A 13,081-nucleotide genomic window follows, 5' to 3' on the forward strand; every position below is an offset into this window, starting at 1 on the left:
TATGCTCGAAACTTACTTGGAATTTTTACCTTAAGTTAAAATGGGATTTTCCTTCTCCTGTAAAAATCATTTGTTGGGAGACATTTTTAATTGGACAGAGACAGGCTCGAGATTATTGAAACCTCTGTTTTGTTGTGGTCCTTTTGAAGGAAAATCATGGAACACACAGGGTCAGTTAACACATGGAAATCCTAGTGTTCCCCTACAGTTTTTGAATGTTACAAAATCAATAAATGAACCATCAGTAAATGTGATTTTACCATCACTGGGGGCTGTTACCCTGATAACTCTATTAATCTGTCACCAGGGAAAGTCATAATACACACTCAGAGACATAAAAATGCATCTCATCTATAAGGTATTAATGACACACACACACACACACACACACACTTGTGGCTCCAGGGTTTTCATTAAGTTCTACACAAAACCACTCCAAAGCAAGTGATTCCTTAGGTAACATGTCCATTGGAAACACGCACACACACACACACACACACACACACACACACATGCCCACAATGGCAACAATATATAACACAAACGGAATTCCAAAACAAACGGAATTATATAATAGGAAATCCCAGCCCTTCCTGAACCAAATAATTCAGCTCGCCTTCATTTTTGTGTTGCTTTGAAGAAACAATGGCAAGAGGCTGAGGTCATGCAGTGCTCCATTGTACTTCAGAACACAGCAGCCACTCCTGGCCAAAAACAGTCTCCAGTCTCCTCTGAGCCATCTGAATGTGTTTAAACCTTGCCATAACCTCTACTCCCCTGTCGTAATTCCAGACGAACAATTCATAGCCAGGGTACTCCAGCAGACACAGAGGCTTATCCACTGCACTTACGACACTATTACAGCCCAAATTCATTCTCTACCCAACCATTATTGTTTCCCATTCACCGAGGTGTCATTGGATTGGGAATGTGGTGTCATATGAGCTGTAATATGAACGTCTTACATCTTCAGAGACAAAAGTACAATGCAGAAGAGAAGGAAAACATTTTACAACCTCCCTTACTGTATTATCCATAAACCTTAATGTTCCATCAGCAGTAGATCACATTCGCCCTTAGATACACCTCTGAAAATATGCTTCAGTTCTATGAGGTTATTCTCATAAAATTCACCAGTGTAATTTCACGTCTATAATATATTTTTCTTCAGTATTTTTATGAAACACTGAAAAACAACCACAGTCTTAAAGAAAGTCTATGATCTATCACGCTGTACAAAAATCAATAAAATGCCACTTCAGATTGAAACAATCCACAGATGGTGGGGACTAAAGAACATAAAGGCATAATAATGAATTATTCTTTAATAACTAATGTTGAAAATGAGTTTGGAGGACCTCCTCAGAGTTGAAATAATTATATAAATAATGTATAGCCATTAAAAATCCTAAATCCCTCATAAGTGGGGTCCACTTATAAACTTTGTGTGAGTTTATGCACAAAAACAGGTATAATGGGTTTTTTTTCTTGCCCAAGTTCTCCAAGTTCAACTGGCTGTGCCTTTGTGCCTTTACTCCTTAAGACTAATATATGTAAAATGCCTCTGATCTGATTAGCTGCCATCTACTGTGCCTCTAAGCAGTTTAGACCAAATCACCCTGTTATAGCTTCATTGTGAATTGGGCTAAACTGCTGTAGACTTAAAAGGTAAATGCATTGGTTTTGTGACATCACAAGAGCAATGATCCCCATCCTATTTTTCAAACTAGATAGAAAATCCATAGTAGTGTATTTTACTACATGAAGATGAATATTTGTTACTGCAAAACATTGACCCATTAGAACTATTCGTTCCAATCCAATAATCATTTATGCTTAAGACTAACATCCCAAATGCCAAGGTGGTCTACAGTGGTATAAAGCCCTATATAATCACTCAAAAAAAAGTACTTGACTCCACTAATATTTTCATGATACAGTGCAACCAAATCCCCTTTATATCTGGTGTAAAGCCTTCCCAAAAAAGGGCAGGCTGTCACTGCAGCAAAGGGGGCAAATTGCCCAGCAATACCCTTGATCTCAGAAATGTGTCCTCATCTTTGGCTGTATGATGTGATGCAATGAATCTTACCCAAACAGCCAGACAGAGCATGTGCTAAATGAGTAACAAGAATTTATTTGGATTTTCTCTGTCCATATCTTCTCCAAACGACTGGATAATTTTTGGCAAGTAAACTGACCCTTGCAGAAATAAACATGTAATTTTAAAAAATAAAAAAAGGAGTGATACCAGTCAGTAGATTAGAAATTAGAAGCTGTTATTTGTCTAGATGGTTGGGGACACTTAAAATTTCTGAAACAGCTCTGGTTTCCAAATGATTCTAGAGACATAAATTTATTCATAGATACATTGAAAAAGTCATGATAATATTGAATCTATGTTCCATATTAAAATGATCACATCATTTATTCTTAATGGTATAAAATTCGGAATAGGGCTGGACAATTAATTAAAATCGACATTCAGAACTCCTAATTGACAATCTTGTCTATATCAATTATATAGACAATATATATTATATATTATAATATATTATATATTTTTGCTCTGTTATGCCCCCACTGTGTGTTCATATACTGTCCCTTTAAAAGCGCTTAAGGTCACAGCTGTAGTCACGTGATTCTGCCCCTATTTGCCAAATGGAAGCAACGTAAACACAGAGGCCAACCAAGCGACTGAATCAGCTTGTACCAAAAAAAACCACAGCGTCTGTGGTTTGGACGTGCTGCGTTTTGACTTTAATCAAGATGACACTGAACAAAATGGTTCAGCGACCAAAGCACAATCACACACCGAATATAAACAGTGCTCATAAAACAAGAGAGGAACAAGCTCTCAGCAAAATTTGAAATAATATCCCATATTTAATACTGTAGCATATTTATAGTACAAGCCTCATCACTGAAATGTGAGGGTCAAAAATACAAAAACAAAATAATCATTCATTAATCATAATGATGGTAAAACGTACAGTTAATCGTGATATTGGTTTGTGCTCATATCACCCAGCACTAATTTGGAATGTAACCGTATACAAGTCATATCCAATTAATCATTAATCATAGTAAATGCAATAGATGACATTAAATCTCACCTCATTTTGCCAAGTGTAACAAGTTCAAAAGGAATACAGGAATATGCCTAATATAAAGTCATATTCTGTGGGATTATCACATTACACTTCATATCCTTGTGTATAAAATTAATTAACTGTAACATATTCATTGTGTTCAGGGTCGCTGTGGATCTGAAGCTTAGCTAGAGCACAAGGTGGGAACACACCTTGCACCAAGCACCAGTCCATCACAGGGCCTCACACACTCACACCTGTGAACAACTGCACACAGCCAATCCAGCTATCAACATGTGTTTTTTGTCTGTGGGAGGAAAATGGAGGAAACCCACTGAAAACACAACAAACTCCTCACAGACAGTTACTTGAGACAGGTTTGAAACCATAATCCCAGACTCCTAAAACAGTGTGGCACTAACAGTTGTGGCACCGTGATGCCGTTTGGTGTGTTCTCCCTGTATTTGCATGTATTTCCCACAGTGAAGGAAAAAAAAAAACCCACACATAACGGTAATTTTATTAAATTTCAAATGTATACTCAGTATACTAGTCAGGTTTTGATGCTGCCACTTGTCGAATACTATTTAAATATATTTGGATGCTTATTGTAGTTCAAGTCATACAAATTATAATACATTTTACTATACATTGTCATATTTTAGAATAGAATTTAACATTATTATCATTGCACATGTCGCAAGTACATAGCAACAAAATGCAGTTTGCATCCATCCAGAAGTAAGAAATAAAAATATAAATATGTGTATTACAAATGTACAGTAAATTGTTTGGGTATGGTGTGAATAAATATAAGTATGTACAGGTTATGCATGTGCAGACTATGAACAGGTTATAAATATGAAGGTGTATAAACAGAGTATAATAAATAATATATAAATGTGTACTTATGAACAATGTAGGTTATTTATACAGTATGTAAAAAAGTGGGCAATATATACAACAGACGAGAGAGCCGGTAAGTGGTGTTTAAGTCCATGTGTTATTAACATGTGTTAGGATACAGTTCGTCATTACTGTTCGGGTATCGGGAGGCAGAGTTCAGGAGTGTGACATCTGTGGGAAAGAAGCTGTCCCAGTACCTGGTGGTCTTAGTCCGAAGGCTCCTGTAGCGCCTCACAGAGGGCAAGAGTGTGAAGAGTCTGTGTGCTGGGTGACTGGGATCTTTGATGATTTTCCCAGTCCTTTTCAGGCACCGCTTCCTATAGATGTCCTCTATGGCAGGAAGTGGTGCTCTGATGATGCGTTGGGCGGTTTTCACCACCCTTGCAGTGGCTTCCGGTCTGAGGCAGAGCAGCACCCATACCATACTGTGATGTAGTTGGTCTAGATGCTCTCAATAGTGCAGCAATAAAAGTTCACCAGGATGTCTGAGGACAGGTGGTTCTTCCTCAGAGTCCTCAGAAAAAAAGAGGCGCTGGTGAGCTTTCTTGATCAGATTGGAGCAGCCGGTCATCCAGGTGAGATGCTCGGAAATGTAGACACCTAGGAAATTGTAGTTGTTCACATGCTCCACCGCTGTCTCCTTGATATGAATGGGTGGATGTGGATAAGCATTCCTTCTGAAGTCCACGATGAGCTCCTTAGTCTTATCAGCGTTGAGCAGAAGGTTGTTATTGTTGCACCACTCTGCTAGATGATCCACCTTCTTCCTATAGGCAGTCTCATCGTTATCTTTGATGAGGCTGATCACTGTGGTGTCATCTGCAAACTTAATGATGATGTTGGAGCCATCAACAGGCTTGCAGTCATGGGTAAAGCGGGAATAGAGGAAGGGACTCATGACACAGCCTTGTGGTGCACCAGTGTTTATAGTAATACTAGATGAGCAGTGGTTATCCAACCGAACATGTTGAGGTCGGTTGGTCAGGAAGTCCAGTAACCAGTTGCACATGAGGGAACTTATGCCTAAGTCTGTGAGTTTTGTGATAAGTTTTGAGGGGATGACAGTGTTGAATGCTGAACTGAAGTCTATGAACAGCATCCTGACAAAGGTGTTTTTATTGTTCAGGTGTGAGAGGACAGAGTGCAGGCGGTATGAAAATTGGTGGGGGTCCAGAGTGGGGGGAAGACAGGATCTTAGGTGTGCTAGGACCAGCCGCTCGAAGTACTTTGTAATGACGGGGGCGAGGGCTATCGGACGGTAGTTGTTAAGTCTTGATGGGTTGGAGCTTTTGGGTATCGGGACGATGGAGGTGGTTTTGAAGCATCTCGGCACCACAGCACAGGCCAAGGACAGGTTGAATATGTCCGTCAGTACCCCTGCCAGCTCTCCAGAACACGCTCTGAGAACACGTCCAGGTATGCCATCAGGACCCGCAGCCTTATGGACTTTGATACTGCTCAGCGCCGCTCTTACATCAGTGGGGAAAAAGAGTCAGGGTTTGGTGGTCTGCAGACACACACAGACTTCGTTGTCTCTCAAAACGAGCATAGAAATTGTTAAGCTCATTGAGGAAAGCTCATCTGAAGTCCTTGCCACATACGTCGGGGGGTTGGAGTTGGAGAAGTGTTCTTATACCTTCCCCTTGAAGTGGTGTTTGGCCTTTTTGATGCCCCTCTTCGGCTCAGACCTGGCTATATTGTAGGCCTGTGCGTCCTCCAAACTGAAGGCTAAGTTGCAGGCCTTCAGCAGGAGAGGGATATCCCGATTCATCCAAGGCTTTTGGTTGGGGTACATGGTAATCTGTTCGTCACTGCTGTGTTTTTATTAGTGGCTGTTTTGATATTTTCTGTTTGTATTAGTGTTACACGGTATACCGATACTAGAAAAGTATCTCAATACTTTGTCATTAAAAACAGTACAATACCCCATATAATGAGTACCGTTATTTTAAAAATATTCATTCATTCATTCATTCATTATCTGAAACCGCTTATCCAGTTCAGGGTCGCGGTGGGTCCAGAGCCTACCTGGAATCATTGGGCGCAAGGCAGGAATACACCCTGGAGGGGGCATTTTAAAAATATGATAAGTGGTATTTCCAACAAGTGTGACAGGGGGCAGTGTGCGCATGCAGCACTTTGCCTCCTCTCCCTCCCTTAATGATTTTGCAGCTAGTTTTTGCGAATTTTCAGACCTTTTGGCGAGTTATTCAAAAAACAAAAAACCAGACTAACACCATCGACTTCCTGTACAAACCTTAGCTACTTTTATATAAGAGCATCGCCGGGAGCACAAATCGTTAGAACACCAGGAATGAGCGTGATAGACAGCTCTCTCACCATGGCTTCTCTGCTCCCAGAGACGGAGCTCCAGGAGACACAGGTCCCTCGACGCAGCTCGTCTGCTCCAGAGTCGGAGCAGCACAGTCGGTCCGCAAAGCAGCTCACACAGATCAGAATGAGCTGCGAATGTGCAAAGAGTGCTGCCAATGACACGTTTGCTTCCTTTTATGTTGAATTTATTCCCTTTTCTGAACTCCTGAACTGGGATCACATAATTAATTGAGGTATTCAGCTTTATTCAAACAGTGAACAAGTCTTATGAATATACGACACGTGGCCAAATGAGGGATTAGTCCCAAAAATGGCGTGACACGTGTGGCGTCACACTTAACAAGCAGATACAGCGATTTTACAAACCACCTTCAGCTTGAATCGTTTCAGAATCGTATCGAAATATTTAGGCAGGTATTGTATCGAAAGTCATAATTTTGGTATCGTGACAACTCTTTAATTTTATTTCATATTTTATTAATAATTTACCCACAGAGAGGCTGTCACACAGCTCCAGTGTCCTTAAGTTGTGGTTCCGATGCCTGCTTCAAGTGACTGTGAGGAGTTTCCTACCACTGTCCTATGGTTGTCCCATAGTTTCCTATGGGTTTCCTACCAGTGTCCAAAAACACATGTTGGTAGGTGTATTGGCGATTCAAAGGTGTCCCTAAGTACGTGTTGCCCTGCAAAGAAATGGCACCCACTCTGGGGTGTGTTCCTGTCTTGCGCCCAGTGATTTCAGACAAGGACCCACCACAACCCTGGACTGGATAAGCGGTTAAAGACAATGAACTAATGAATTTAGTACAAAGTTAAAGAAATGGCATAATTTAAGTACATTTTGTGAGTATGTGATGCCCTGTGATGGACTGGTGCCTTGTCCAGCTTGTGTTCTTGCCTTGTGCCCAGTGATTCCAGATAGACTCCAGACCCACCATGACTCAGTACAGGGCACCCTGTTCAGGATGACTCAGTACCAGAAAATGAATGAATGAATATTCTGATAAATTAATTACCACCCTTACTGATCTAAAAGACTGTTTTTTTAAAGCTGATTCCACCTACACTACATCCATCATCACCATCAGTCTGTTCACCATTCATCTATCTTCGAATAAGCCTTCACGGTCACTGTGAAACTAAACAATACAGCTTTTGATTTGTTCTGCTTCAGCGTTTTGTTTTTTCAGTGCCATCTTTTCCGGTTCTGTTAAAAAGTCTTTGAATGCTGGGAGACCATTTTGCCCTGAACATATTTCGCCAGTCCCAAGGCCTCTACTTAGCATTGTTTTGAAATCTCCTATTGTCAATTAAAGAGTACATGTAGAGGGTGCATCCACTACTAAGGTACGTGCCAGTTTTTGTCATACTGAAGTGGACAGAAAAGATTGAGAAGAGACAGTGAAGAGCGTCTGTCAGTGACTGAAGCAATTGCAGCCCTGGTGCCTGTTTATATGACAGGGCCTGTCATCTAGCTCATTTATCAGGAGTCTAATAAAGCTATCAAGGCCTAATCCAGCGATCAGAGCAAAACGCCATCACTCTAGAGCACCTTTCACTTCCACAGCTATTACGCTGCGACTGGGCCTGGATTGGTGCCTTCTGAAGCATGTGTAATCTGCAGAAACTTTGTGGGCTAAAGTGCGAGAAAGCGAAAGAGGGAGAGCATTTGGGCAGCAGCTAAATGCACAGCACTGAAAGAGACTGTTTGTGAAGAGGCGCCTCGGCTTCTTTAATGGACTCGTGAGCGAATCAGAGCAAATTGCACACCGGGACAAACCTGTGTGTGTGTGCATGAAAAGAGGGGAACACTGTCAGCACTGACCTTTCTCAGCCTGATCACACAGCCTTAGAAATAAAGCTGGCAAGGGGGAGTTCTTTAGACTGATGTTTTACAGAAAGAGGCCACTGAACAGGTGCAGTCTTGTTAGTAAAGTTACAAACACTTAATACGCCTTGAATGTACAACAAACCTGTACAGATCATAAAATATGCTATATGTGCAAATATGTGTGAACACTATAAATAGTGCGTTCTAATATTTTAAGAGTTCAACTGGACAGGCACACATTGGATAATCTCTATAAAAAAAAAAGAAAACTAAAATGCCATACTGTCCAATACGAAGATTATTAGAGTGTATAAAGATCCCACATGATCAGAAAAACTGTTACTGTGGTGGTACCATTTGGTGTAACTGTGGTGGTACCCTCTAGGCTACATAATCTGTTCCTTAAGTTAGGGTACATAATTACCTTATTCTATTATTTATTTTAAAATTGTGCAGATTTACATCTCCAGAAATTATGTTCATTTATTTTACACAGTTCTGTCATGAAAGCTTAGAAATATTCTCCTGTCCTTCTGGAGTCTTTAAAAAAACAGTTGTGTCTTTAAAAGGTACATTTATACAGTTTTTAGTGACAATAATGTAACTGTCAAGTTACTTTTTTTCCCCTGAGAGTGCAACATTGAGCTGTGAAACAGTGGGTCTGTGTTCTCTGGAGTTCCACCCAATTCCTGAGATGAGTACGAGTGGCTATATTCACTGTCCCAGGAGCCCAAGAAGTCCATTTGTACACTTTCTCAACTTAATGTTTTTAAAATAAAACCCTGGACACAATATAATGTACAAAATATGGAATAACTGCAATAAATATGAAAATATGGAGTAATTATGGAATAGGGCTGTGCCATATCGCATCGTTCGTCATAATATCATCATAATTTTTAAAAAATCAATATCATAATAATCATGATACTCTGACTTGTTTATGTAGTGACTCAGCACAGCAACTACTCTGTTTGTTTTGGTATTTACTGTAAAGGTTTAAGGTTACTTTTTATATAATTGTTTATGTTTGTTGTTCATATGCACACACAATATTCTGTACTTTAATTGTGTGGTAGATTTATATGCTACATTATTGTTTTATACAAAATCAGAATCTTGGTAAGTTGCAGTTTACAAAATAAGAAAATGTTTACATATATAATATATATATATATATATTTTGAATCTTTGTTACATTTGTAGTATAAAATTTTTCAATAAATATAACCATGTAATACTACTATATATTATATTATATATATATTTAATTTACTATAATTAATATTAGTATAACATTGATTTTGATTCAATAGCATGTTGTTGAAATTAATAAAAGTATTTTTCAGTGTTTTTTCATATCGCCAAGAATATCGTTATTGCCAATATACCGTGAAATATCATGATATTCTTTTAGGGCCATATTGCCCACCCCTAGCATGGATTATATATGTCACCCTAAATAAAGGTACCATAAAATGATGTTCCCTAAATAACGGTACAGAAGGCCCTTGTGCATATCACACCTGTGACAGGTTAGTATGTTAGAAAGGTGTAAGAGGACACTTTGTGTTCAGCCTTGACACTGACTGTTATTTTGCCCATTACACATATTTAGTGAATAAATAACACCACCTTGTACATGTTACCAGGATAAAACCCATGAAGGGTGTCTTTGAAGGACCACCACTTTTTTTTTTTAAGAACCCAGCAGCTAAGCCAAGTCTGGAACACAGTCAGAGTGACCACACTAAACCAACCATACAATTCAAGGTCAGTGACAGTATTTCATTCTAAAGGATATAATAGCCATTTTCAGTGCAGACATCATGAAATTGAGCACCGTCCAAAAAAACCATCCGCTGGACATATATTCAGACTGTTTTCTTTTGTATGCCTAATGGGAACAGATGTAATGTCTCGAGGTAAACCAATCCATCACTAAGTGCTCCGGACAAAATGGTCTTAGGCATCAATAAATAATACAGCCCTGTGTGCAATATGGGCATGGACTGTCTGGCCAGAAACCAGCATCATAGCGTCATATCATGGTCAAGGCTCTTTCCAGCAGCTGCGTTACAAAATGCTAGGGGTAAAATGTTGCCTCTCATTCTTTTAGTCAAGCAGAAATATCTGAGGTCAATGTAACACAGGTGATGTTCTTCCTTACCGTTTATCCGCCGGTGGTCATTTGACCACTCAAAGCCAATTTGGTCATTATTATGTCTATAAAACTTCATTTAAGTGTAGGCCCACCCAGGTAACAGGGAACTTTAAAGTCCCCATTTTTTTCATTGATTAAACACTTAATAACTCATCCCTGGTTAACACATTGACAAATTTATTAGTTTTCACCAAGAAAAAAAATACATTAAAAGTGGCTCAGAAGCAATTCTACAACTCTCTTCTCCTCTATCCTCTTACTCTTTCTCCACGCAGACATAGAGTGAAAACCCTACAGCACAGATTGACATCATTGGTTCCTTAGATTTGTGACATAAGAAACCCTGGCTGTCTGACTTTGCCTCTGTGAGACTGTCTTTGGAACACTGCAGTTTCAAAGCAGAAACACTCAGCCATGGGGCCGACTGCTTATTTCATGCATGATACATCAAGTAAATACACTACATACATGTTTACAATATAAAAACATGATTTTCACTGGTGGGGGTTTAAACTTGGGTAAAAGGGCTTTAAATGTTCCAGTTGCATTACCCACAATGTTAGTATAACCTACATGTTTTGTGACGTTAAAAGAATATATTCAATATATATTTTTTTTTATTAAAACTGGACATTGTGGACGTTCAATAAACTAAGGTTCCCAAAAACTAATGCTGAAGGCCAGAGGAACGTCTCCAGAAGCAGCAGTGCTGGCACTTACCGGGATGGCAGCTGATCGACTGGATGAGGAGAGCTGCCAAAGTCAAGCCCCAGACCGAGCGCGGTTCCCGTAGACTCCACATGTCTGAAAGCGCATTGACGGCGAACGGAGGACTGATTATGAAACGTCAGGAAAAGACAGAACAGTAACAATATTCAACAAGAAGCACTCTCTTCAGCAGACGGGCGCTTCGGAGTTCATCTCAAGCTGTAGAGAAGTCAAGCCCCGAGCTCGTGCACCGGGACATACCGAGCAGCACACACTCTCAGCTCGCGCGTCCTCACGCAAGGGGTGATTTCTGCACGCTCACATCGCAGTTCTCCCGGTAAACTCCGCCGGAGCTCGTGGGGCTCGAGCTGAACGTTAGAAAGCCCAGTTCGTCCTCCTGAACTCTGCGGGGTACGGCGACAAATCCCGTGGCTCAGCGGCGATCCGAGCGGCGCGCGGCTCCATGCAGCACGCGGCGGAGCGGTGAAGAAGAGCGCGGGGCTCGTGCTCAGAGACGGATTTAGTTTTTACAGCAGCGCGAGCGAGCAGGCGGGAAGCACGAGCACGCGCAGCCCACCCCTCTGGATCCTAGCGCCGGAGGACGGACCCCTAATGGCTGTTGACGCAAAGATTGGCTGCTGGACAGATTTGCATAACTCCCAGCAGCGCAAGGACTCGCGCACCTTTTGCATGCGCGCGCTGATTTGTTTATGCTACAGCAGTCATGTGCAAAAGTTTCGACACTCACGTGACGTGTTGTGTTGATTTTTGGTGAAGTCGAAAAAGAAGTTAACACATCCTCTTAAAGACCCCTGCAGTAAAAACCGTGTGTTTAACCTTGTTAATATGCCAGCGTGGTGTTGTTGAGACGCTCGAAGGCACATCGTGAGTGAAATAAGCAGTCAACACCGCGGCTGAGCCTTTCATTTTGAAACGGCAGTGTTCCAAAACGGGCGAATTAAAACATGGTTTCTTAAGTCATGAGCCTAAGAAATTTTGTCAACTTGCAGGGCGGGTCTTTCAGGGTGCAGGACAGTATGGAGGGGTGGGTGGAGATAGACGCAAAGGTAATTTGCTTATCTTTGCTGCCCCCCCCCCCCCCCCCCCCCCAAAAAAAATGCATCTCTATTTTTATTGTTTTTTAGTTTCCGAAATTATTTGAGCACAGCAGCTGTCCTTCACAATGAATTTTTTTTACAATGAATGGACCAATAAAAATGCTCCAAAATCACGTGGAAACAGGTGAAGGTATAAGATTGCATATAAACCACTTTAAAGTCATTAAAGGGAAAGACTCCAATTGTGGGGAAACCAGTTCTAATCTTTGTGTTTTTAAGGTGAAACAGAATGTTTGAGGGGAAAACATGACTGTTGTTTGCTGAAGTGGCTGAAGATGAACGTGTCTTTACATTTTTATTCACTGTTTGACTTACCACAGAAACTCATTTGCAAATGGAGTTGTATAGTTTTATAACACTTTATAGCACTTTTTGAGACATTTCCACCTTAAGTGATTCCAAACAGCAAAAACAAAAATTGTCAATATTACCTACCTATGGAGAAGGAATAGAGAAATCCTCCTTTCAGTTTGTACAACGTCATCAACTCCAGATGCCTCTGCCATGAGCAGAAGAGAGAATTTGAGAGAAAGTTTAGCATACCGGACAGTGAGAGTTTGTTTATTTACTCATTTACAGACACTGGGGCCTTGTGAACACATTAGCATTAACAGATACATGTTGTTAGGATTTCAGCTGATGACCAGGGGGATTTCAAATATTTCATGCAAACATTCTAATTAGTTTAAACATTTTAGGTTATGAAGGGTAAAATTTGCATGTTTCCTAAATGTTATTTTCTATTTCTAACATATGTCAAATTCAGTAGAGAACAAGTGAAAATTCATTAGAATATAGTAGCATTCTGTAATGGAGTGTGAGGAAGAGGCGCACTGTGTTCTTTTATTACTCTTTACTGAAACAGTCAGCTCATTCTTCAGAAGGACAGAGGTGGAGCCCCACCCAGTGCATGACTAATGCTGCCTTC

General features: G+C 40.5%; 1 protein-coding gene across 2 annotated transcripts in view; it reads right to left on the reverse strand.

Annotated features, from left to right (window-relative positions):
- The window catches only part of ca16b (carbonic anhydrase XVI b), a 122,243-nt gene extending 110,469 nt beyond the window's left edge, over positions 1 to 11,774 (reverse strand). For both annotated transcript variants that reach the window (XM_066663919.1, XM_066663918.1), the window contains exon 1: positions 11,048 to 11,774. In XM_066663919.1, the coding sequence (XP_066520016.1) occupies positions 11,048 to 11,129 (82 nt within the window). In that variant the 5' untranslated portion in view covers positions 11,130 to 11,774. The remainder of the gene's footprint in view (positions 1 to 11,047) is intronic.
- Between the last annotated feature and the right edge of the window lie 1,307 nt (positions 11,775 to 13,081).

This window comes from Hoplias malabaricus, chromosome 3, assembly GCF_029633855.1.
Source record: "Hoplias malabaricus isolate fHopMal1 chromosome 3, fHopMal1.hap1, whole genome shotgun sequence".
Classification (NCBI taxonomy): Eukaryota; Metazoa; Chordata; class Actinopteri; order Characiformes; family Erythrinidae; genus Hoplias; species Hoplias malabaricus.